Source organism: Pleurodeles waltl, chromosome 12 (assembly GCF_031143425.1).
Source record: "Pleurodeles waltl isolate 20211129_DDA chromosome 12, aPleWal1.hap1.20221129, whole genome shotgun sequence".
In the NCBI taxonomy this organism is placed as follows: Eukaryota; Metazoa; Chordata; class Amphibia; order Caudata; family Salamandridae; genus Pleurodeles; species Pleurodeles waltl.
In genome coordinates, this window is record NC_090451.1 from 432,717,598 (window position 1) to 432,745,352 (window position 27,755).

Sequence of the window (27,755 nt, forward strand, 5' to 3'; positions counted from 1 at the left end):
TTGTCCCCTTCAGCATCGGATAGAGACCTGCCAAGTTCGTCCTCCCATCTCCTCTGCCCAGGTGTATGAGCACTGATTTCCTCTTTACCGGAAGATGGCATAATGGGGGTCATTACAACATTGGTGGTAAAAGCCGCTTACCGCCATGCAGAAGACCGCCAATACACCGCCGCGGAAATCCGCCACAGCTATTATGACCCACATCTCTGAATCCGCCGAAATTCAGACACCCACACAAGTCCGCCACACCAAAGGTCAGTGATAAACTGGCGATAACAAAACCGACACCGTCACGCCAACAGAAGCACGCCCATGCTATTACGACCCACGAATCCACGCGGCGGTCTTTCAACCGCGGTATTCCATTGGCGGTACACACCGCCGCGCTCAAAATACACACACATCTCCAAAACACCGCCACATTGGACAATTCAAAATACACACACCTGATACACATACAAACAATACTCCCACACACCCAACACAATATAAAACACACACCCACATCACCCACAAACCCCTACGACCAAAAATCAGAGACGAAGGCGACAGAGAGAGAGCACAGCAATAGAGAACCCCACCACACAGAGGCACAAAACACCATCACCCACACAACATCCACGCACAAAACTCCACACACCACAACACATCACCACACTCATCACCACATACACCACCCCACACATCACCTACACCACCCCATGGCACGCCAAAGACACCCTAGGTTTTCCGAGGAGGAGCTCAGGGTCATGGTGGAGGAAATTGTACAGGTAGAGCCACAGCTATTTATATTTAAATATTGCTGTATGACAGAGTCCCTGTTATCAATGTCTTCTTCCTCTGCTTCCTCCTCATCACTGTCCACAGTCTCCACAGCTGCCACAACGCCGTCATCTGGACCATCCTCCTGCAGAAAAGGCACCTGGCATCGCAAAGCAAGATTGTGAAGCATCGAGCAGGCAATGATGATCTGGCACACCTTCCTTGGTGAGTAGAATAGGGAACCACCTGTCATATGGAGGCACCTGAACCTGGCCTTCAGGAGGCCGAAGGTGCGTTCGATCACCCTCCTAGCCTGCCCATGGGCCTCAATGTAGCGTTCCTCTGCCCTGGTCCTGGGATTCCTCACTGGAGTCAATAGCCATGACAGGTTGGGGTAACCAGAGCCCCCTAAAAGTCACACACGGTGCCTCTGGAGTTGACCCATCACATACGGGATGCTGCTATTCCGCAGGATGTAGGCGTCATGCACTGAGCCAGGGAACATAGCATTTACCTGGGAGATGTACTGGTCTGCCAAACATACCATCTGTACATTCATCGAATGATAACTCTTCCGGTTCCTGTACACCTGTTCACTCCTGTGGGGAGGGGACCAGAGCCACATGGGTCCCATCAATGGCACCTATGATGTTAGGGATATGTCCCAGGGCATAGAAGTCACCTTTAACTGTAGCCAAATCCTCCACCTGAGGGAAACCGATGTAGCTCCTCACGTGTTTCAGCAGGGCAGACAACACTCTGGACAACAGGTTGGAAAACATAGGCTGGGACATCCCTGATGCCATGGCCACTGTTGTCTGAAATTACCCACTTACTAGGAAATGGAGCACTGATAGCACCTGCACTTGAGGGGGGATTCCTGTGGGATGGCGGATTGGTGACATCAGGTCCGGCTCCAACTGGGTACACAGTTCCTGGATTGTGGCACGGTCAAACCTGTAGGTGATGATTAAATGTCGCTCCTCCATTGTTAACAGGTCCACCAGCGGTCGGTACACCGGAGGATTCCGCCATCTCCTCACATGTCCCAGCTGACGGTGCCTAGGAAGGACAACAGCGACCACAGAGTCAACAAATCCTGAGGTATGTACCCACAGCTACACAGGACACAACACTAAACACAATATTCTTCCTGTATGTGTGTTGAGTGTAGGCCTAGGTATGTGTGACGCAGTTGTAAATGAAGCCATGTGGGCCCCTGAAATAGCTGCTGCCTGACCTCTAAAGTGGGACAATGGGATGTGAGGTAACTGTGATGGCGTTGTACACCGTCGCGGTAGGCTGTCAAAAACCGCGGCGCAATGCTGCATTGGTTAACATTGGACCCTATGGGTCCCAGGAGCCAATGACGAAGTGCGCCGGCGGTGATGATACGCACCGCCGCGGACGTGACCGCCATTTTCTATCTGTTCAATCACTCGATACCTGATCTTCGACAGGAGAGGACCTACACTGCAAGTGCTGCTGTGACCTCGGTCTGGAAGAGACAATGGCTCGTGCGTCTGGGGAAAGGGCCCCTGCCTTCACTGCACAGGAGTTGGAGAAGCTCGTGGACGGGGTCCTCCCCCAGTACACGCTACTCTACGGTCCTCCAGACCAACAGGTAAGTACACAGGGAGCACGTTGTACGGGCTATGCCTGGTTGGAGAGGGCTGGATGTCAGTAGGAAGGGGGCAGAGTCCTGCGAGCATGTAGAAGTGTGATTGCATGTGCCACATGGCAAGGGCAGGGATGTGGGCCACTCACTTCGACGGTGCTGTTGCTAATGACTTCTCTTCTTCCCCTGTACATGACATGTAGGTCAGCGCCCACCAGAAGAAGGATATTTGGCGTGCCATCGCCAAGGACGTCCGGACCCTGGGTGTCCGGATCCTGGCGGTGGCCTACCCTGAGTTGGATGGGTGCATGAGGGCATCACAGCAGACACAAGGGGGTGAGTACACTCACATTCTCATGACTTTGCGCGCAGTGGAGGTGTCTGGGTGGGGGAGTAGGGCTGTGGGTTTCCCTAGGCCAGGGAGAGTTCCGTAGGCTAGGTCCCTCCGGAATCCAGGTCATGTGCCACTCCACCCCACCTCTGTAGAGTGCCAAGTACAGGTATACATGCCCCTGTGTCATCTATATGGGTAGATGACACTCATAGCCATGTAGGCCGTATCCCAGGAATTGCATCTGTAGAGGCCAAGAGCACGGCGTAGTGCAGTGGGCTGCTGTCTCGGGATTGTCCGCCAACGGTATCGGTAAGCCATGGACTCAACCTGTCTTTCTTCTGTTTCCCCACCCCTTTTTTGTGGTCTCCCTGTTCTGTTGTGCATCAGCATCATCAGGCGGAGGTACAGTGGCACCGGAGCACGATGGGTCTGCGTCCCACATGGCCATGGAGGGCCACACCACGGACACAGAATACACCAGTGGGACGGAGGGCGAGGGGAGCTTCACGTCGGTGACCAGATCAGCAAACAGCGACACAGACTCGTCCTCCAATGGGAGCTCCCTTGTGGTAGTGGCACCATCTGTGCCCCCCACTTCTACAGGTACAGCCGCCACCCCCCCTACCAGCACCGCCCTCCCTGCAGCCCCTCAGCCTCGTTCTGTGCCCGCTCACCCAGGAGGGTGGGCATCATCTTCGCCCCAGGCACCTCAGCCCCTACCCCTGTCACCCCTGCTGCCCTCAGTGAGGAGGCCATTAACTCCTCAGGTCACTCACTGTTGAGCAGTCTACCATTTTGAATTCCATCCAGGGTGTAGAAAAAGGAGTTGCAACAAACAAATGCATTCCTGGAGGGCATTCATTCTGGTCAGGCTGCCCATCATCGAACCGTGCAATCTCTGGCCTCAGCACTGATGGCAGCCATTGTCCCTGTGTCTAGCCTCCCCCCTCCAACTTCCTCCACCCAGACCCAATCCCCTGTACCCCAGCCTATCCCAAGCACACCATCAGACCAGCCTGCACACACCTCAACACACAAGGGCAGCTCAGGCAAACATAGGCACCACACATCCCACAGGCACTCACACAAGCATCACCCACATACAGACACAGCAACATCCACTGCCTCCACTGTGTCCCCCTCCTCGTCGTCTCCCTCCTCCCTCCCAGTGTCGTCTACACTCTCACCTGCATGCACTACCACTACAGCCACTAGGACTCGCACCAGAACACCCAGCACCACACCCCGCTAACCTGCACTCACCACCCCCACTACCATTTACACATCCCCTGTGTCCTCTCCCAGTGTGTCTGTGACGCCCCCTACCAAAGTACACAAACGCGGACACCCACACACCCAACATCCATCCACCTCACGACAGCCTCCAGAACCTGCACCCAAATCATCTAAAGTTACACCTCCTACAACCACCTCCTCTTCCTCCACTCCCAGACCCCCTCCAGCTACCCATCCCAGTGTTCGTCAGAAACTTTTCCTGAGCAACCTTGACCTCTCCAATTCATAGGTCCCGTATTAGCACCTCAGCCAAAAAAAGTCCGGTACCAGTGGTGCGTGTTAGAGGTATGTGGAGTGCACCGGCCACCAGGGCAGCCAGTGTGACACGGAGCCAAAGCACTGCCAGTCCACCCCCTGTAAAGCACCAGAAGTTGGACAGTGCCCAACGGGAGAGGGTGAAGACTCCTGCCGGCAAAGCCGCCCACAAGGGTCCCGGGGGAGTGTCGAGTCAGCTGTGACCCCTCCCAAGGTGGTGAAGGGGCAGAAGAAGTCTCCAAAGTCTGGGAGGAACAGCACGGCGGAGAAGGCCGCCATCCTCCCCACTGGCCAGGATGCCACCGCCAGCCCCATCGTCACTGGTCCGGAGACCACCGCCAGAGTCAGTGCCCTGGAGGGCAGCACTATCGTCACTGGTCCGGAGACCACCGCCAGAGTCAGTGCCCTGGAGGGCAGCACCGTCGTCACTGGTCCGGAGACCACCGCCAGAGTCAGTGCCCCGGAGGGCAGCACCGTCGTCACTGGTCCGGAGACCACCGCCAGAGTCAGTGCCCTGGAGGGCAGCACTGTTGTCACTGGTCCGGAGACCACCGCCAGAGTCAGTGCCCTGGAGGGCAGCACCGTCATCACTGGTCCGGAGACCACCGCCAGAGTCAGTGCCCTGGAGGGCAGAACTGTCGTCACTGGTCCGGAGACCACCGCCAGAGTCAGTGCCCTGGAGGGCAGCACCGTCGTCACTGGTCCGGAGACCACCGCCAGAGTCTGTGCCCTGGAGGGCAGCACCGTCGTCACTGGTCCGGAGACCACCGCCAGAGTCAGTGCCCTGGAGGGCAGCACTGTCGTCACTGGTCCGGAGACCAGCACCAGTGCCCTGGAGGGCCCCGGCACCCACAGCCCCGCTGGACACTGAGGGACCGTCATGCCACACACCGCTGCACAGGTCACAGACAGCAAAGTAAAGCACCGCTGAACAGGGCAAAGACCGCCATGGCAAGCACCGCTGAACAGGGCAAAGATTGCCAACTCAAGCACCGCTGAACAGGGCAAAGACCGCCATGGCAAGCACTGCTGAACAGGGCAAGCACCGCTGAACAGGTCAGAAACGGCTAAGTCAAGCACCGCTGAACAGGTCACAGACAGCAAAGTCAAGCACTGCTGAACAGGGCAAACACCGCCATGGCAGGCACCGCTGAACAGGGCAAGCACCGCTGCACAGGTCACAGATGGCTAAGTCAAGCACCGCTGAACAGGTCACAGACAGCAAAGTCAAGCACCGCTGAACAGGGCAAAGACCGCCATGGCAAGCACCGCTGAACAGGTCAGAAATAGCTAAGTCAAGCACTGCTGAACTGGGCAAAGACCGCCATGGCAAGCACCGCTGAACAGGGCAAGCACTGCTAAACAGGTCAGAAACGGCTAAGTCAAGCACCGCTGAACAGGGCAAAGACCGCCATGGCAAGCATCGTTAGCCCATGTGCGGCTGGGACAGTGACGGAACTGGGACCGTCACGAGGAGCGTGATGCACTCTGGGCACCAGTCCCCCTCCAGAACCAGTGGAGAACTGCATCCACTACCTGAATCCTTCACAGGATGAAGCACTCTGGCCACCAGTCCCCTTCCAGAACCAGTGGAGAACTGCATCCACTACCTGAATCCTTCACAGGATGAAGCACTCTGGGCACCAGTCCCCCTCCAGAACCAGTGGAGAACTGCATCCACTACCTGAATCATTCACAGGATGAAGCACTCTGGGCACCAGTCCCCCTCCAGAACCAGTGGAGAACTGCATCCACTTGAGAGACTGTGGCTTTGCACTCCCCAGGATGGTACAGTGAGCAAACCACCCACTGTAGAGACTAGAGAGACTGTGGCTTTGCACTCCCCAGGATGTAACAGTGGGCAAACCACCCACTGGAGAGACTTGAGAGACTTTGGCTTTGCACTCCCCAGGATGTAACAGTGGGCAACCCACCCACTGTAGAGACTTGAGAGACTGTGGCTTTGCACTCCCCAGGATGGTACAGTGGGCAAACCACCCACTGTAGAAACTTGAGAGACTGTGGCTTTGCACTCCCCAGGATGTAACAGTGGGCAACCCACCCACTGTAGAGACTTGAGAGACTGTGGCTTTGCACTCCCCAGGATGTAACAGTGGGCAACCCACCCACTGTAGAGACTTGAGAGACTGTGGCTTTGCACTCCCCAGGATACAGCAGTGGGCAAACCACCCACTGTAGAGACTTGAGAGACTGTGGCTTTGCACTCCCCAGGATACATCAATGGGCATGGAGCCCCGTCGTGGATCTGGCTTTGCACTCATCCGGCTGAGGTGCCCCCCTTCCCTTCCCCCTGAGGTGCCTGTTGTATTACTATCTGATGCCCCTGCAGTGGTCTCTCCGTTTGTGGACAGGTATCTAGTGTGGGCCTCGCCCATGCATTTTGGGCCCAGTGGTCCACGGACATTGAATTGTGCATACCTGCACTAGTAATCGTGATGTATATATTTGGAATGTGTATATATTTCTGTATATATGAGCTTACTGTATTTTTATTCATTACAATAGTTATACTGATTCCCTTTTATCTTTGCATTCTTCCGGGGGGATTGTGGGTTGTTACTGTGATGTTTGGATATGCATTAATGTGTGTGTTGTAGTGGGTGAGGTTCGGGGTGGGGGTGGGGGTGTTGCGTTTGTGTCCCCCTGACTTTTGCCTCCCCCCTCCCCTATGTCGTAGGTGCAGTACTCACCGTTGTCTTCGGCGCCGCCGTTGCTGATGTTCGTAGAAGAGCAGGTAGACAAGCACAGGGAGTATTTTGAGTTCGGGCTCCATGGTGCCCTCCTTCCTCGTGGCGTGTGTTAAGGTGAGCGTGGCGGTCGGAGTCTTAAAGTGGCTGTCTATGTTGGCGGTTTCCGCCACGGTCATAATTCCCTTTTTTTCTCCGCCGGCCTGTTTGCGGTATTACCGCACCTTTAACACAGTCCGCCAGGGTTGTAATGACCCCCAATGTTTGGTGATCAATCACTTGTCAGTGCGTTTAAGGTTTAGCCATCGCTCAAAGTGTGTCAAGGAATGTTCCGCGTGCGGCCTTACCGAGGGTTGCAGTACCAAATGTTGCACCTGAAGATATTGGACTTGGCCTGCCTCCATCAGGCCATAGTCCTTTTTAGGCTGTTCAAAGGGAATGATCCTGTGAGGATCAAACAGGGCTCCAATCCTTTTACAGCCTCCCTCCTGCCAGTGATGGAAGCGCTCAGGCTGTATCCCAGGTGTAAACACCAAGTTGTGCAAAATTGGAAAAATAGGGGAAGGAAAGGATTTCAGCCCCCTTCTCATTGCCACTGTATCCCATACATTAAAGACGTCTCACGTCACCAGTGAGGAGTATGTCCCCCAGGCATGGTGTTTCTTAGGGAGACATGGCTCCTTCCATATATGGGAGCCTGCCACTGCTTGGTCCATGAAAAAACAGTGTTTGTCAGTGAGTCGTCTACTCCATTCTACCATAAACTGCATTTGCGTGGCCTGATAGTGTTTCAAAAGCAAAGGGACCTTGAGAACGCCCTCCTGCAATGATTGATACAGAAGCTTTTTCTGCAAGTGAGGTTTCCGTCCCCCCCCAGATGAAGCAATTGATAGCAAGCTGCAGGAACTGCAGAGCATGTCTAGGTGGCGTAAGTGGTAAGGCTTGGAAAAGATATCGAATTCTCGGAAGTGTGGTCATCTTTACCGCAGCGATCCTGCCGAACCAGGGATTTGTTTATAATAATTGCCGCCCCAAGCATGTCTGTTATCTATTGTTTGGGAACACACCTACGTCAGGGGTCCTGGTAGATCTGTATAAATACATCGCACTTTAGACAGATAATCAGAGGGATTCCGACCAGAGGGCATCGCCACCATCGCTGATATCGATGCTGCACGTCGTCTTGATGCTGACCCAGTCTTCGTGTCCGTGCAGAGTCTGAGATAGAGACCTCATTCCAAGGTAACGAGGGTTGGGGGCTCCTCTCATGGACATGGCATTGGCAGATTAGATGTAACAAACCCAGCTCTCCTTTAGGTAGGAGGTTAGGCCTATCATGTTAGGGTATTAGGGCATATTACACCTCTTATGTCTTTTACATGCTATTGCAAGATGGTGGGGGTCTTTGTAATGACTTTCGTCTTCACAATTCTGTTTCTTGCACTGTTCATTATCCTAATCATTGCAGCCCATGCAACATATCGCAAATTGCAGTTGTGTTAAATAAAAACTATTGAAACTTTACTGCATCTTCGTTATTTGCCTGTGTTTGGTTGAGACATAATGTATCAGTGAGAAAGGGGTAATCTCCGTTTAACCACGACACTCCCTGAGATGTCTTGTTCTTGAGTCCATGGGTAAAGACTGCCACAAATTACCTTTTACTATTGGTATTGTTTTTGGTGAGGTGCTGCTAGTGAGCCGGAAGGATTCGGACGACAGTTGCGACTTGTTATAGGATAGGCATAGTCGCCTATAAACATAAGTACTGTCATCCCTAAATCAGCAGTCTTGTCCAGAGCAAGAGTCCAAACTACGACATGGCGCCACCAACAATGGTGTTTAGGCGCTAATTTACGGATACCCCGACTATCACTGTCTCACAGACAACAGGTACCTTAAGTACCATTATACGGAGACATCCTTGGTCTTTGGGAAATTCCTCCTCAGCTGCAAATATAAGTACTGTCATCCTTAAATCAGCAGTCTTGCCCAGAGCAAGAGTCCAAACTACGACAGAAGTAGGAGTCGGTTTAATTATGCAGACATTTCCGGACTGCCTTTTGACTCATAAGTGGTCAAACAGGAGCTTTCCATATCTGTTGGCCCCCTGGTAAAACTTATGTTTTAGCCAGAGCAATGCAAACTCTGCCGTATCTATGTCTTGCTGCTTGAGGAGCAGATGCGTACGTTCAAGCTCTCTCCAGACTCGAGGTGACCCTCGAGTTCCGAGCCTTTCTGCTCAAGGGTCTTCTGTTTTGATTTGCAAAGGCAATTTTCAGAGGCTGATATGGCAATAAATTCACCCTTCACTACCAACGTCAGGGCTTCCCATAAGGGAGGACATAGCGACCTGGTCAGTATCGTTAATCTGCAGGTAGTCTAGTATCATCTGTTTTATAGCTGTGACTGTTGTGGGGGGCTGAAGCAAAGAGTCTTGGAGGCACCATTGGAAGGAGGATAGATGGGCATGGGAGAGACACATAGTGAGAGTCAAGGGGCCATGAGTGATCTTGGAGCTATGTACCTGTCTCGCACCAGAATCATAATGGCAGGAGTAACCAGGAAATAATCTATCCATGCGTACATTTTATGTGCCATAGAATAGTGGGAATAGTCTCAGGAGGTGGGATGCTGTGGTTGCCATACATCAGTCAGTCTGCAGTCTGCTACCCAGCGACAGCCATTGGGGGACACTGCTCCTGTTTGGACCGAATAATGGGCAGATCTGTCAAGATCACTGTCCATGACCAGATGGAGATCACCCCCAATCAATGTGGCCATGTCCAGGGGTGGTAATAGGGGGGCAAGGGCATTTATGAGAAAAGGTTCCTGACAGTCATTGGGGTGTAGATACTGGCAATGGTAAAATGCAGTGGCCCCACTCGTAGCCTATACGAAAGGGATCATCCTAGGACTTCAGTCAATTTCAAGATTATGGCCCTCATCTCGACTTTGGTGGTCTTTTTGAAAGACCGCAGAAGCCGCAGGCACCGAAATACCACCAGTGCTGGTGGTCATAAGACTGCCCTAATATGACTGATCTCTGACTTCCACCTGAGACCCGTCGTCCTGGCAGTCGGCGGTGCAGAGGCAGTACTGCCACCGGTACCGCCATGCCAAAAAGAGACCACACACCATATTACAACCCATAATACAGTGTGGCCTGTCCAGATGGTGAGGCGCTGCTGGCGGTGGAAGCACCAGGACACGTCCCCTCCAAGATGATCTCCTCAACGGACAAAGTAAGTGGATCATCTGACAAGGAAGAGGGTGTGTGTGTATGCGTGTGTGATGGTGTATTGGCATGTGAGAATGTTGTGAATGCGGGGGGACGGGTGTGTTTGTGGGTGGGTGTCTGCATGTGTGAGTGATTGTGGATGGGGAGGGGGAAGAGTGATTGTGGATGGGGTGAGGGGTGAGTGAGTGTTTGTAGATGGGGTGGGGTGTAAGTGTTTGTGGAAAGGGGAGGGGTGAGTGCATGAGTGCGTGTGTGCAGGTGTGATCGATTAAGTACATGAGTGTGATTGAGCAGATGGAAGGGATGAGTGTGTGTATGCATGTTCATGTGTATGTAAGTGGACGGGAAGGGGGTGCATGTTTGTGTGAGTGAACGGGGAGAGCAGGTGCATGAGTGTCAGTGCATGGGGAGAGCTGGTGAGTGTGTATGCGGTGCAGGGGGAGAGGGTGTTAATATTTATATGCGCTGGGGGAGGTGGGGTGAATTTATGTATGCCCTGGGGAGGGGTGTGTGAATGTATGTATGCCTTGGGGAGGAGGGCGGTTTCAATGTGTGTATTGGCTGGGGGCGGGGGGGTAAATGTATTTATGCGCTGGGAGAGGGGTTGTGAATGTATGTATGCACTGGGGAGGGGGGAGTGAATGCGTGCGTGTATGTAGTGTTTGTCAGTGTGAATAGGTGTGTATGTCACGATTGTGCAGGTGAATGGGGGTGTTTGTGTGTAGAAGTGTGTGAGTGCATGTGTGCAGGTATGTGGACTTGTGTGCAAGTGTATCTTGGTGGCAGGAATGCTTATTCCTGTCACCAGGGTGCAAGACCGGCAACTTTTCTGGAGGTGCGACCGCCAGGAAAATTCTGGCGGTCCTCTGCCTTGTGATACCACTATCAGTATCACGCCATCCGCCGTGCTGGAGGTGCTCACCTCCAGCCCGGCAGAACGTGGTGATGTGGTGGGACAGGTGGGGGCTCAGCGGTTTGGCTTCGCTCAAACCGCCAAACTCCTAATTTGGCAGTATTCACCGTCGACCAGTCAGCGGTGACACCGCCATCCTGGTGGCCTTCCCCAAAACCAAGAGGAAAATAAAATAGCCACCCCATCCCCTTTTGCGGCGTTTGTGGACCACAGTTGCCATGGGAACCATCTAGAGTGCATGTGATGTACATCTTTAGAGAGGAGGTGGGTCTCTTAGAGCAAGCAGATATCACTCCCCAATCGTTCAAGGAGGGAAGCAACCAATCTCTGCTTGGTGGGTTTGTTGAGGCTCAGTACTTTAACTTCCAAGGTCATTTATCCTTGGAGAACAGGAGCTATGGAAGAGATAAGTAGGAAAATGCATAAGCTCGCAGTGACATGTAGTGCTGAAGGCCCACGCATACAGGTGACCTAGACATCTATCAGTACCCCTGCATATGAGGAAGGAACAATAGCCCCAAAAACAGAAAAAATAAGGAGAGCTGTAAGCGTTCAACACAAACTATACAAGTCCATCTTCCATGGTAGCCGCAATAGGCAGGTGGGTCATGGGGCCAATAGCACTGGACAATGGGCAAAGTCTGTTGAAGTGTGTCACCAGTCCAAGCACCAGGCTCCCAGACCCACCCCATCCGTGCCCTCCTGCCACAGAAATCATGTAATGCCTGCAGTAGGCCTCTTTGCAATTAGTGCCCCCCAGGTCCATTGGCACTCCCAGAAAGTGCCTGCAGAAGTGACTGTCTCTCCTTAGTCATATTAGCAGTGTCCGGGTGGGCCTTGGCAAAAGAGCTTTTAGTGTGGTGCCATCTTGCTTTCTTGCAGTTGTTGTCAGTGGGCGAGCCTTCTCTATCTGGCTGGGCATCAGGATTCACACTGCCCAATATGCTGCATGCCTCTCCTAAGGACCATAACTGGAGCAATTTTCCATTGTGTCGGAATATGATCCTGAACTGGTGTCCCCAGGAGTGTGTGATTCCCACATTCCATAGATGAGCTGTTGTGCGGGGAAACTCACAGCACTTTGGAAGTGTAATTTCAGACACGTCTTGGTATAGGACAGGGGTGTGATCTCGTAATTGTATCAGGTTTCTCTCTGGCTTTGCGAAGTATATCTTTGTTCAACTGGAAGTCATCAACGCAAGTCAATATGTCGGCTGGCAATGCCCCATCAGGTCTGGGCAGTCCCACTCTATGAAATTGGTCCAGTTTTAGCTCCTTGTCGTCAGCAGCTCCCAGAATGTGTTGGAAGAGAGCCTTCATGTACCTGCCGATGTCCTGTCCTCTAGGAATGGTTTACCAGATCCTCAGCATGGGTCTGGAGTTCAATGAGTTGGTCTTGTAGGTGCAGGACTTCTTGATGGAACCATTCAACCTCCTTTTCTCTTCTTGTTTCACAGTCTTCCACTGCAGAGACTGTCACCTAACTTCTCTAGGTTACGGCGAACTTCCTTCAGGTCTGCTGACAAATCCTTCTTTACCGCTTGTATATTTTCTTTAAGGGAGATGAAGAGGCCTCGAAAAATGAATCTGGTCACTGGGCCTTCCTTATCCTCCACTGCAGTAGTGGGGTCTGCCTCTTGTGGAGGTGATCTGGCATCTCCAGCCTGCCCTGTCAATTTTCTGAGCAACTCTTGGAGGGAGCGGTCCTTCTTGGTCTTGGAGGATGTCATGGTAGGGTGCCACTGAGTGGCAAGTCTATATAGTGGTTGTGTAGCCTGCATGCACCTCAGCGCCCTCGCTCCCTTGTGGGGTCTAATGGATGAGACACATTGTAGGGGAAAGGGGGGTGCTCCCCATCCTGGGGCTCTTCAGAGCCTCTCGGGGCCCCCAAGGTACTCTGTGGTGCTCAACTTCCCCAGCCACAGGCGATGACCCTGGCGTCGAGGCAATGACAGCACATACGGTAGCGGGGGGCATGACGGAGGTCTAGATGTCACTGTAGTCAATTCAGTGGGGGTCTGCTGGTGATAACCAGGGAGGTCATTGCTCACTTGGCGCCTCGTTAGGAATGCTTGCCCATGAATGGAATGCAGTCTATGCCCAAGCTTTACAACTGTGCCTGTCATCTGCAGTAGGAGGCCCACAAGGCAGTACTCACAGAGGTGTAGTTCAGGCTCCCCTTGTGTGCCGTAAGGGGTCAGGTGGGACAGCGGTCTGCAGTGGGCAATTTGTGGGCTATATATAAAGGTTGCGGTAACCTGCAGTGGAGGCTATGCTAAGCGCGCGGGATGGAGTTCCCGTGGGCTACGTTCTAATAGTCCCTGTGCAGCCTGCTTCAACATGCATCAGTGCGGCCAAGTTTGGCCCGCCTGTCAAGGTGTGAGGTGGTGATCCTCGCTTTGCTCTCCGCTGTAGGCCACTAGGGTAATCAAGTGGTTCGAGGGTGTTAGAAATGGGGTTTCTGGTTGACTAGAGTGTACGCCTAAGCTAAGCAGAATACACCACTCTTGTCAGGGCGAGGGAGTTACATACCCAAGATAACCCCTGCTCGCCCCTTTGGTGGCTTAGCACGAGCAGTCAGGCTTATCCTAGAGGCAATGTGTAAAGCGTTTGCACAACACACACAATACAACACAAACACATGAGGCAATAAATACACCACAAAGGAAACACAACAACAAATTATATAGAAATATACTGTATTGCACAAAACATTATTAGACCAAACACAACGTGTCAGTAATACCCTGCTGCACCAGTAGCTGTCAGAAAATCACAGTTACTAGTACTCTGCAAAAATAAGCAGTAGTCAGGTAAACATATAGGTTACAGGTTATTCTGCAACACAAGCAGTAGTTAAGTCATCATTGTTACCAAAAGTCACATGTCATAATGAACACATATCACCGAAAATGCAGGTCATTGTCATGACTGTACATAATATGATACATCACCAAAAATACTAATCACAATAGTATGGAGGCCATAACTTCATCACGAAACCCACTCCCCAAATGGTATATGTCCTAAACAGTAAAAATGCACATAGCAATGAAACACTCTGCATAGGTCACAAGATTACCAATAATGCACCTATCTTGAGAACATTTCCATTGTGGCACGTCACAAAAGAGAACATTACCCTCTGATTGCCTCCAAGCCCCAGGAAAATTACAGCATGAACAATAGTAGGGAAATACAGGACATTGGGTACTCAGGTAAACACACTTACATGACCCTCAGCACATCAGTGCTTCTTTTATCTATTATCCAGTAGGGGGAACACACTCTGCCCCCCCCCCCAGGAGCTCCTGTGCTCCTATTCTAGGACATATGGTACTTGCTCTGTGTGAGAGAGCTGAAACCTTGCTCTTCTCACTGGGGCCACCAAAATCAAGACTACCCCTGGGGTTGTCCCTGGTCAGGTAATGGTGCAGAAAGAAGAAAGCCTGCACCTCTTCACCAGCAGGGGGTTAACAACCGTGGCCCATGTCCTCGCAGCCCAGCTGCTGGCTTCTGTCCCACTGACCCGTGGGTTCCCGTACTCGGGGGAATATGGTATTTTGCAGCGAGCCACCAGCCTCAGGGGCTCGTCAATAGAAAGCCTGTCACTCCTAATGGATGGGGAGACCTCACCTCTGGTCTCCCCGTATGCCCGGTTTAAGCCAGGTGGTGGTCCGCAAACATGTGGTGCAGCCACCACCGGCACACAGCAGCTCTCCGGGATGCAGTTTCTCCTGCTGAAGGAACGGCCTTTCACGAAGGTAGTGCAGTAGCTACCCCTGCTCCACAGAGCCCATTTTCCTCATGGCTCTCCTGGGGACCAGGGGGAAGGCTGTGGCAGATTGTTCGGCGGGCCTCCCTCACGCCCAGGTCGTGCCGGTGAGGCACCAAAGCAAGTGCCATCTTGTACCCTGGGGTCACCGACTGATGAGCGATCTCCTCATGCTAATGAGAGGCTGCTGCGGGCTCCTCTCTGTTTTCTCTACGTCGGGGAGGGGGGCCACAAGGGCGCTTAGGGATAATAAAGAGAGTGCTCTTCACATGCTTGGGAATTTAGTTACAGCGCTTCCCTCACGTGGAAAAGAAGGTCAGGGGAATAGGGGGGCACACCACCCAGCCACTGAAGACATCAAAATAGAGCACAGGGTAGCAGGGCCCAAGCAAGCAGGCCAGGTGAAAGCTTTGCAGGCAGTGGCAGTTCCTCTTAGTGACCCAGCAGGTCACAGGTCAGCACAACAGCAGCAGTCCAAAGGCGGTTCCTGGTGAGTCCCTCCAGCGCCATCCAGTGTCCAGTTCAGTAGTCCATTAGTGTCTAACAAAGTGGGGGAACCCCCTGTACTTATACTCATTTTACGCAGTCTCCACAAAAGAGGGAGGAGCGGCTCCCTCCAGTACTAACTGGTTCCAGGAGTGTCCCCTCTGTCCTCCAGCACAGGCTCCAGACATCAGTGGGAGGTAAACAAGCCCTTTGTGTGAGGACAGGGCACAGCCTTTATAAATGAAGGTGTGCCCCGCCTCTCCCTCTCTCAGCTCAGGAAGACCATTCAATCAGGAGATGCACCTCTGTGACACCTCCACCCTCCCTGTGTACAGGCTGTATGAAAAGTATGCACAAAGCCCAGCAGTCACTCCGCCCGAAACATGGATTGGAGTCAAGCTGCAAGTCATAAGAACAAAGAAATACCCAATTTCTAAAAGTGACATTTCTATAATGGTAATAAAAAATACACCTACACCAGTAAGCAGCATTTCTTGCTGCCATTACAACCATACCAAACATGCCTAGGCTACCCCTCATAGATCACACAATACCACCTAGATATAAGGTAGGGCATTTCCAATGCAATCCTATGAGCAAGGCAGCACTCACAGCAGTGAGAAACCAAATAGACTGTCACTACCAGGACAGGCCACATAACAAGACACATGTCCTGCCTATTTAATACATAGCACCCTGCCCATAGGGGTAGCGAGGTCCTACCTTAGGGGTGAGTTAGATGTAGTATAAGTTCCAGGCCTGGCAAGTAAATTTAGATGCCAGGTCCCTGTGGCAGGAAACTGTGCATGCAGGCCCTGCAGTAGCAGGCCTGAGACAGGTTTGAAAGGCCACTTCTGTGGGTGGCACAAACTGTGCTTCAGGCCCACTAGTAGTACTTAATTTACAGGCCCTGGGTATAGGGATACCATTGTATAAGGGACGAAGGGTAAATTTAATGAGCCAATTAGATGCACGCCAATCATACCAACTTTAGAAGACTTTAGCACTGATCAGCAGTGATAAAGTGTCAGAATCCTAGAGCCAACAAAAAGAGGCCAGAAAAAATAGAAGGAGGAGGGAAAAAAGTTTGGGTATGACCTTGTGAAAAGGTCCAGGTCCAACAGTGGGGGTAAGGCCCTCCCTGTTAACTGTCACCTTCTTCAAGGATGGTAGCTGTACCCACTCTGCCCCTGCACTCACCGCCCTGTCCTGTGCATGTGCCCGGAGCAGTCTGTCCTCTCCTCCCAAAAGCTTCGGTAGTCAGCGCTCACTCCTTTGGAGGCAAACAATGCCTAGGGGTGCCAGGGATCTGCAGGAAGCCAAGGGGGCACTGGATGTTTGGTGGGTCATGTGCTATGCCTTGCTGTAGGAACGGTAGAGCCGGAGACACTGAGATGCGCGTCTCAATCGGCTGCTATCATGATCACGCCCCGCAGAAGCAATTTTATTCCTACAATCGGGTAACAAATTTACACCCTAGTTCTGGAGCAAAATTCTATATCAATTTCCCACTCCAACTAACCCTGTTAAAAAATAATGCCCTACTAATTTTCTTGGAAAGTATAGATGCATGAGATGTGTAGCCAGAATAAAAATGTTTATTTTGGGTGTAACTGAAAAAAGGGCATTGCCAATAGAGGAGTTATTCCTTATTATTGTATGTGATTAGATGAATTATTTATTATGAAAAAAATAATTAATCCTCTGAAAGTCAAGATTGCCCCATCGAGTGAGTATTGCCTGGCTGAGACGTAGACCTAATCTGGTACATACAGAAAGTTTCAGTTGTAGGTGTAAACAGGGGAGTTTTTATTCTTTCCAGATCAAGCTAAAATGATCTTAAATAATTTGTGGGATCTCATATCTCAATCTCTTTAGTAGACTAGGGATCTTCAAAAAGGGAAAAAGATCAATTCCAGAGGTACTTAGCATGATATTTGAATATAAATTGTTGTCACTTGATATACTTTTAAGTACATGCAGTAGCCAGTTTAAAAAAGCCTCTTGGTAATAAGTCTTAAGTCGTGGCAGTGCTAACCCGCCATCTTCCCAATCTAATTGAATAGCCTGGAATTTGAGCCATATTTATTTTCCCTTGCCAAATGAAGTGACACATTTCTGCATCAATGGCATCAAAAAAGGATTGCAGGGTTTTAATCATCACATTAGTGGATACAAACAGAAACAAAGATAACACATTCATTTTTATCCAAGCAACCCAGACGATAATCATTAAGAGGAGGTTATCCCATTGTTTTAATAAACCACAGATTTTTTAGCAAGGTGGAAACATAATTAAGAGTATATAAATCTTCAAATTTTGAAGTAGCATAAATTCCGAAATATCGAATAGGATGAGCAGTGTGGTAATAGGCTCTCATTGTAGTAGGGAGAATGTAAGGGGAAATGTTGAATAAAAGAGCTTCAGATTTCAACTGATTGATCTTATAGCCACCACTCATTGTAAATTCACCAATTTGGGGAAGATGCGTAGAATATTGGGTTCATGTGCCGCTAAATACAAAACCATGTAGTCAGCATATAATTGAAGTTTGGGAGCACCTGTTACAAGAGCTCTAATATTACAGTCTTGACAACTGGCAGAGGCTAGTGGCTTGATGAAAACCACACATAAAAAAGGAGAATTGGGACACCCTTATCCTATTCCCCATCTTATAACAATTTCCCCTGCTGCCTCTTATTAATGATTATGTTGGCCTTTGCTTCTGATGTGTTTTTAAGAGTTAAGTAAAGCTGGAGAGAAAAGCAAATTTAAGAAAAAGGGTGAATAAAACTTTCAATTCCACAAGATCAAGCACTTTTTGAGCATCCAACACTATCACTACTGCCTTAGTATTTTGGTTTCAGTAATAGTCTATAGCTTGGAACAGAAGAATTGTATTTAGGTTGATACTCCAATTCTTAATAGACTCTGAAGAAGGGTTGTGTTTCAGAATAAAGCCTGCAATAATGATCTCAAAACATCTAAGGTACTGCATAGGATTGTGACAGTATCATGCCAGTCACAGGATCTCAAATCACTCTAATTGCATTAATGTTGGGTTTATGCTTAATGGACCAGGTTAAAAATGTGCCCATATGTTCGTTCTCCTCATATCGCTTCTGCAGATATTACTTCTGATTGAATATTTCTTTGGTGCTAACAATGTCCTGAACATTTTCTCTGGCTTGAGCTAGATACATCTTCATTTGTGCAATAGAAAAAAGATCATGCTCCCTGGTAGTCTCATTTAAAGCAGTCTGGAGCTTAAAACATTTAGCCTTTTCCAACTGTCTTTGTTCAGCCTGAAAAGAGATGACCTGACCTCTATAAAAAGCCTTCAGAGATTCCCATACCATATAGTCAGAACCGGGTCCCAGATTTAAATTTAAAAATGTCTCCAATGTTTGGCACATCTGTTCAACCTAGGATTCATTTGTGAGGAATGCTTTATTATATCTATGTATCTGGAGTGGTGGGGCTAAGAGGTCAATATCTAAGAAAATAAGATAATGGTCTGAAAAAGCATTAATTCACGTTACAGAATTCACCCAGCGGATTGAATGGCATATTAAAAAGAAACCTATGTGTGGAGCTGAAGTGTATCATTTAGAGTGACAAGTACATTGCCGCTCTTGAGGATGTTCCACCAAGGGTCTATCAGTGCAAAATCTTGCATTAAGGGGTACAGTATCTTGATAGATTTGGTTTTATTTTGATATTTATTAATGCAAGATGAAATCATAGGGATATTCTGAAGAAGGTTAAAATCACCCCCCATTATGTATCCTGTTTCATAATGTTATAGATATCTTGCAGGGCTGAAGGGGAGTCTCCTATGGGCCCATAGTAGCTAAGGAAGTCAAAAAGTTGATTTTGTATCTTGACCCTTACTCAGAGCCATTGAGCGCATGGAACTTTAACTATCCCAAGTATTTTGCACTGTAGTGCTTTGTTAATCAAACTTGCTGCCCCGCCTATTGAAGCCTGCGATGAAGCAAAAAACAAATGCTGGATATACGCAGGCATTCGGGGTAAGCAGGCCTTGTCATTCAAATGTGTTTGTTGTAAAAATATCACATTTGCATTTAGTGATCTGAACCATGCTAGTATTCCCCTGCACTTGCATTGACACTGCAAGAAACAATTTTCATCCTTCTAGGTGACATGTCTTTTCTTACAGTTAAAGAGATCCCCGTCTGACAATAAGCTTGAACAAATCTGACAAATCAGGTGCATTATTTTTCCCCATTTTTATGCTTCCTGAATTGATAACACCCAAAACCTGCCAGAATGCCCACCATCCTCCCCACACACACCCCTCTCCCTCCACTCTTTCCCCCCCTTTGAGCAGCCACCCATGAGAAACTCACCTACCTAGGATCCTCCCCCAGGGATGGTACAGTAACCCCACCCTCCCTACCCACCCTTTCCAGTGTGCCTTCGTGTGACACACAGAACCTGGTGTACCGAGGATACAGTCACCGTCAATAAACCTGTAATTTACTTAACGTTGGCAGAGGATTCAAATAGTAGTAAAACTAGTGTGTTGTGGTTGTCATTGTTATTACAATAGAACTTTAATTGGGCGTGAATACTAAAACCTTATGTACTCGGACATCCCAGTCACTTTACTTGCACAACTGCATGCACCTGCTGTAATAGTTTATTGGTTTGTTTCACAGATCCCAATATATAAAATTGGCCTTTGAGTAGAACCTTGAGCTTGGATTACTATACCTGCTTGAGCGCCATGTTTCTCAAAAAAATTGATCATGGATTTGAACTCTCGGCGACGACGTGCAGCCGCGGCAGACATATATGAGGAAGATTAAATCGAAAGTTGCCTGAGGTCTGAAATCCTTTCTGTTTGCTAGCTTCTGATAAGATACTTTCTTTAATGTGAAGTCTCCAAAATTTACAAGCAATGTGCAAGGGTACCTGGCATTTGCAGACTCGTGAAAAGAACTCAATGGGCTTGCATAATAGAGAAATCCTCTGTCTTGGATTGTGTCTCAGGAAAAACATATTGCTGGATCAAATCTGAGATGAATGAAACTGAATCCTGTCCATGTTCCTTTCCTTCAGGAATCCCAATGAATCGTAGATTTGAGAATCTAAATCTGTTATCTATCTCGTAGAGCATTGTCTGAAATTCTCACGTTCGTACTCAAAAATATTGGATTCAACTACTCAGCTTGTGCTAGTCTCAGATTGAGTTGGAGTAAATTACCATTGATTTTCCCTAGGTAGATTGGAACTTCTTTGTGGGCTTTCTGCTGTTAACATTTCATCTCCCTGATTTCCCCTAAAATCAACTGAAGCATGTCTCCCAGGAGAGTGGTTTCTACTGGAGCGTCAGAAATTTCTGAAAGTTTGTCGCCTAACATTATCATCTGAGCCGCATTCTCTGGAACTTATGTAGATTGAACAGTGGGAGACTCTGAACAAGATGAAAGTACCTGTGTAGTGGATCCCTCTTGGGGCCCCTGAGGTAGTTGAATTGTATGTGTTTCTTGGAGGATCTGAACCTAAATTCTTCCCTCAGCCTCCCTCAGCCTCGATAGAAGCCAAATAGATTGTGTTCTCATCTGCCAATATCTTCAGAGTTGTGATACCAAATGAGGGATGTTTTGGTCTCTCTGAGATACTTGGAGCTAGTGTGGAAGGCAAATTAGTTGAAAGTATGGTCCTGTGGGGATTGAGAGGTTGTTCTCACGACAGAATCCGCCTCTTGCCAGGGTGGTATGTAAACAGGGGGAAAAGAATACTCTCTACTGGAGAAAGCGGTGGCGACAACTTGCCAAGATTTCTCTCAGCATCCAGGGAACTCACTAGTGTGGGATAAAACTCCTCCAACTTGTTGGAATTGTACACCTCACTGCAACCCCTCTTTCCGTCTACTTGTTGGATCTCCATCTTCTTATATCTGCCAATTGTAGTTTGATTGTGGCAGGCTTTTGCATTCTTAGCCACTTTCAATGCCTTCCCTGGGGCACACGATCTCCCCGCAATCTCGCAAGTTGAATGCTGCATCATTAATGATAGGTCGAGGCATTATTACTGCTCCTCGGGTTGCGTGATCGTAGAAGTTCACGTGCAACCTTCAAAGTGCAGACTTCGGCACCCCGACATCTGAGACAGACATCTGAGACTATCAATATCGAAATCCTGCTCTAGAAGTCCTATAGCAGGTCTGTCCTCCCCAGACAGGCACTCTCAGGTGCCATTCCCTATGGCATCAATGGCAGCGGTCTCTGGAGCCAAATCCCTAGGCGTGGAGCATGGCTGGAGCTCCTTACCTCCCAACATTGTTTTCTTGAAACAGGATGCCGTAACTCACAGTGAAGTCACCCAGGGGTTGAAGTGGGCTGATGCATTGCCCCTTGATAAAGACTCAATAGGTTGTAGAAAAATGTCAGACGCAATCTTGGATAAATGGATGAAGTGTAGCTGAAAACACTTACAAGTAACTATGTCACACATATAATTTTAGTAAAATCAAAAGGTATTGTCTAACACAGACCTAAAAAAGCCAATCATTGTGCCACTGGCTGCTAGCCTCTTGCCTTTGAAAAAGAATGAAATAAAGTAAAGAAAGAATTAAAAAAAGAAAAGAAAGAAAATAGAAGAAATGGAAGAAAAACAAGGAAAGAAAGAAATAAAAAGAAAGGAAAGGAAAGAAGGAATGAAAGAAGACAAGAAGAAAAGCATGAAAGAAGGGTAGAAAGGATAAAATTAAAGAATGAAAAGAAAGAAAGAAAGAAAAAAGAAAGAGAAAGAATCAAAACATTGGGAAAGAAGAAAAGAAAGAAGGCACTAAAGAAAGAAAAGAAACAATAACAAAAAGGAGAAAGAAAGAAAGAAAGAAAGAAAGAAAGAAAGAAAGAAAGAAAGAAAGAAAGAAAGAAAGAAAGAAAGAAAAAGAAAATACAATGGAAAGGAAGGAAAGGAGGCAAGAGCGAAAGAAAGCAAAAAAGAAGGAAGGAAATGAAGAAAGAAAGAAAGAAAGAAAGAAAGAAAGAAAGAAAGAAAGAAAGAAAGAAAGAAAGAAAGAAAGAAAGAAAGAAAGAAAGAAAGAAAGGATGAAAGAAATTGAATGTAAAAAGTATTTCAAGTGCAAAAAATTCAACACGCTAAATGCCAGCTTCCTTCCTGGACAAAGTGGGAACAGTCCAGCCTGAACTGCTGGGCCAGGTCCTCACCAAACCACAACACAAGCAATCTAGGATCTGTTGCACCCTGATAAGGGCTAATCAGCAGGGTGCAGCTTAGTTCCAATAGTACAGTTAGCGCAGGAGCCAAGTTGGGGTAGCATTCCAACCCAAGCTATGCCTGGCTGAAGAACCCTAATCAGGGTGAAATCTATCCTGAGCTACTTGCATTCCGATGGAAGGAGGACCTGGCCTGGCAGACCCTTTAAGTATGCATATTATACATATAAGTTTAGTAAAATTAAAAATTATTGGCTAACACCAGACCGATTTTTTTTTTTTAAACCTAAACTACTCTGAAGTTCAACATGTAAAATCCACTAATTGGATGGTATTCTGATTTACAGAACAATACTGGGCTTTGGGGAAAGCTTCAGCCTGGGCTCAGGTGAGTCAGCGGCTTCATGCTGAGGCATAGCAAGCCAGTGATGCCCCAGCATGGGGTGCACAAGGAGATGGCCTATACCATTTCTGCCGAAAGACAGCCTTGCATGACTTTACTAACTAATGTGATGGTCAATCAAGCAAAGCTAAGATACTACTCTCTATGATGCAACCCTTACTTTTCTCTACCATTACTTTAAAAGTAATAAGTCCCATTATCGTTACTACAACAGTTTCAAATTAACATACCTTTGTATCTGTATTACTTTTACTTCCCCTAGATTGCACTTTGACTGAGTACATTTACTGTGCTAGCTCTTTTTATAAGAAGTCCAGCCATGAGCCACATTGAAGTAAAAGTGTGGGAGGGTAAACCACATGCAAATGTAAAGGAGTAAGGAAAGCATCCTGGGTTTATGTGGAAAGGTATTGATACAGAAGGGCCTAAACGTGACAAAGTGAACGATGGCTATTGCCTGTGCAATAAACATTCAGCAACACAGTCAGTGCTTGGTGCACCTCCTGTCTATGCTGTAAACACCTCGTACAGAGCTTTCCAGAGGTTTGGGAGACTTTTACAGGAGCCACTTCACAGCAGCACTCTCAACACTCTCAGTCTCTCGCTAAACCACTCACTCTCGCGGACAGCTTTTAACCAACAACACACATCCAGTAAGAAGAGCATCTCTCTGCTGCATGGTGCTGCACATGGCTGCATCCAGTGCTACTTCACTTGCCCTTAGCTAAGGTTAATTAGGTCTTGACTCCACTGACAGTCCTATCTTGAAATTCTGCACTGGAGCATTGATAGTACCTACTGGAGAGCCCCTCATTGCTCTCATTTATACATATGCTGCAACCTGATGATAGGAACAACATGCGTTTTTCATTTATGCTCCAACCTATACATCATGTACTATGTAAAGGAATGACTTACAGGCGCAGAACTATGCTGCCTGCAACATCTTCATACTGTATTATTTCAACCACATCAGCCCAGTCCTGATTGAATTACACTAGCATCTGATCAAACAATCCTACTTCAAGACAGTATGCGTAGTGCGTGAGGACCTTTATGGTAGGCCTCCCAACTACCTCAACATGGTTTATCTTTTAAGGCTGTCTGCTTGAACGATCAGCTTCCTAGCTTCAAAGAAACAGCTGGAGAAAAGGTAATTCCATATACAAGGCTCCACCATTTGGAATTCCATCATTCTCCAGGTTTGATTACTTCCTCCGGTCCAGAGGCCTGAAATCTCACCTGCTTTCTTGCATTGTCACTATCCTCCAAAGAACAGCCTTCCCTGTCTGCCTAAAACACGGTCTCCTCTCTACAGCAAGCTTACACAAGTGCTGTACAAAAAACTGCGAACAAATATATGTAAAAGCTACCCTTACTTGCTATGGTACAACATCCAAATTTGAAGGAGCCTTTAGAAATCCTAAATACAAATTTCCGCCCAATAAGGAGTCGGTCGATTTTAGTGGCTTGCAATTCACTTGTAATTTTGAAATATTTGTTCTCACTGCCTCTTCTGATTGTTCCAATATGGTTGCATTTTCATGTATTTTATTGCGTGATTGATAAAAAAAGCCTCACAATACAGAACTACAGTTCATTCCAATATTTTAAAAGAGTCCAGTACAAATAATTGTGATAGCAAATAATCCTAGATGGAATTAATCAAAAAAGTATTTAATAGATAGATCACATTCTGCATTTTCAGCTGTACCACTACTATAATTTACGTTCAGCCATATAGTTGTGCAGCAGTAGCAATGTGGCAATCCTGCGTTTTAGGCCATCTTGCACATGCCTACTCCCTAGGGCCCATATTTATCCATAGTTCACACAAGGTAATGCAGCAAGCCACCTTGCTCCTCTGCATGAAAAGAAGTGGGCAGGAATGCACTGTATTTATCAATATACCACCTGTTCTCTGCTTCCACTGGCACTGCTGCCTAACACCACTGCAGGTGACTTTGCACCATGGTGCAAAGGTGCCTGTGTTGTAGGCAGGATTGTTTTTGTGCAGGAAGCCCACCTTCCTGCACAAAAACAATCCTCAGAGGCATTTTCCTCTTTCTACGTGTGCTGCACAATGCAGAACACTTAGAAAGAGGAACCAACAGGGAGAAATAAGACATTTATCCTCATAGCACCTCCTGCTCCTACTGCTGTGAATGATCTTCAAATGGTTGCCTCAGAACACCAGAAGTATAAGTGCTCATCACCAGCAGGCCGGACTACAGCAACACTCTCTACAGCAGAATCTCCCAACAGCTCCTACACAGACTCCGGACCATCCAGAACACAGCTGCAAGACTCATATGCGACCTCCCACGTTGCACCCACATCACACCGTACCTCAAGAAGCTTCACTGACTCCACATTCACAACTGTAGCCGATTCAAACTTCTCAAGCACACATACAAAGCCCTAAACAGCACTTGATGAGAATACCAGAACAGCCCCAAACACGTTCACCAACCCACAAGACACCTTCATTCTGCCTCACTCTCACTCACAAACATTTCCCATATCCACAAAAGCAAAACTGGAGGTCATTCTCCTACATCACACCCAAGACATGGAATGACCTCCCTCATCACATCAGAGCCTCCTGCTCACTTCTGGAGTTTCGCAAGAAGCTGAAGTCCTGGCTCTTCCAGTAAGCACCTTCTGCACCTCAGACCTGCCCAAGCACCTGGGTATCTTCTCAGCTAATTAGTGTGCTATACAAATCATTGTAACATAGCATAACATTTCACCCGGGGATTTTGGCTGCCTTGGGGAAAGATGCAAGATTTGTGGAGTCTGGAAGTCTCATAATACTGATGGTGTCTGTGACTCCTGTTACCTGAGGAATGATGGTGGTGGGCCAAGTTATGACATCACAAGAATACAAGACTCTACTAATATGTTTTTCCAGTAATTAAATCTGATTCCACAATACCAGCTTAATCTGCGTTTAGAGTTTTGTGCTGCACGTTTCTGATACCATAGAATAATTTGCGGTTTTTTTCAGTCTCAGTTACATAGTTGTAGAACACCTGGGTACTTGTGTATGTACAGACGTGCCTGACAGTCTTAGTTCAGGTGAGTTTGTCTATTAACTAAAGTATGGGGTGCATGCCCTGGTATCTTCTGCATCAATGGAGCACTGAAGTAAATTGTGACACTGAAAATGCTCTGCAAGGTTATGCACCTCTTTTGAAACGAAGCCGATGTTGCATCTGTAGAAAATGTCCATCTGTCCACTCCCTGCCACCTGGACTGAGCATGCAAACGCAACTCACCGTGCGCATTGACTTCCCTGCTGCTCAGTGTTTTCAGACTGGCAAGATGCGGCTGGCACTTGAAACTACACTTTCCCTAAATATTTGAGGACTGGCGTTATTACAGTAAATGATCATGTCCACAAATATATGGGTTTATATATATTCCTCTTCTCTGGATTTCAGGGGAAAGATAGAAATGTCACTACTCCCGGGAGACACACATACTGGGGAGTCTGAATACCTAAACCACTAGAAGAAGCCCTGTGTCTACTTTGCCCAGCTCTAAAGAGACTCCACTGGGTCCCTGTTAATACTTAGACCTATTTCAGTGCTTTCTGCCTGACTAAGAGGTATTCCTAGGAGAACTGCGAATGCCTTACCACCACTCAAAAAGCATTTAAAACTAGACCTTAGACACTCACTCAATAGAAAGCTCATTCAATCACAAAAGCCATTGTAGCTCACAAAGAGATAGACGCTCTGCAGTCTAAAAACCCTAGTAGGGGAGGCTCACTTCGAACCCTACAACCAATTCAACTACTTTGCTGCAAAAAAGAAAACTCTATAGTCTGCATTTTTCTTGACCCTCATTTCTCCAAGCATCTAGCCTTATGAGGTAATTTACTTTGAAAAACTGCACTATATAAGTCTATTCATTCATTTATCATTTCTTCCATTAAGCTATTTATTCCATAAATGTAACTGCCTAAAGCTTGGAAATGTTGTCACCTACTGGTATGCTGCCTAAACATCTTGCATGATCTATACGGAAGCCAGACCACCTACCAACTACGATGGCCCTTCGTTGCTGCTACTGAACAGGTATGTCTGTGCCATTATAAAAAGAAGTCAAGCCAGCCACCCCATGCACATGCTCATTTTCTACGTTTCTGATCAGTTTATTCCTAACAATATTCGTATAGAAAAGCAGGTCCTACCTTGAGAAGTGTCATTTGAGGCGTAGTCCCAGGCCAAGCCGATCCACCATTCCCGGTCTTCTGACACATGCATCTGCAGAAATTCCTGTGTTCCATTATCCTCAATGAAGACAAGATGACCACCTCCTCTCTCGCACCAGCTTTGGGCATTCGAAAAAGTGCGCTTGAGCTTCACAAACTCAAAGCATGAACTGTTGAACACTACCTGATACTGGGAGCATGTTGGGCCCACAGCTGCAGAGCTTGCCTTGGATCGAAACCCAAGAGAGCACAGGATCAGAAATGGCAGCCACATCCTGATCTTTGCTAACTGATCCTCTCTATGGCTCGAGGGTGCAAATGTTGGGATGCGTGTGACCACCCACTTTACTCAGTGATGATGGCTGGCCATGCTTCTCCATCACTGTCTCATACACAATGCAAGTAACAGGAGGCAGAAGGTATCCGGAGACCAACAGTGAGAACAAAAGCATCTCATCAAAGCGATAGCTGTGTGATTGATTATTCCACCACAGGCCATTAAAACATTATCTGTCCAAGAGTAGAGA

General features: G+C 48.0%; 1 protein-coding gene across 1 annotated transcript in view; it reads right to left on the reverse strand.

Moving 5' to 3' along the window:
• LOC138267136 (polycystin-1-like protein 2) overlaps positions 1–27,502 on the reverse strand; it is an 835,832-nt gene extending 808,330 nt beyond the window's left edge. Inside the window, exon 1 of the mRNA XM_069215990.1 lies at positions 27,208–27,502. Within this exon, the coding sequence (XP_069072091.1) occupies positions 27,208–27,502 (295 nt within the window). The remainder of the gene's footprint in view (positions 1–27,207) is intronic.
• Between the last annotated feature and the right edge of the window lie 253 nt (positions 27,503–27,755).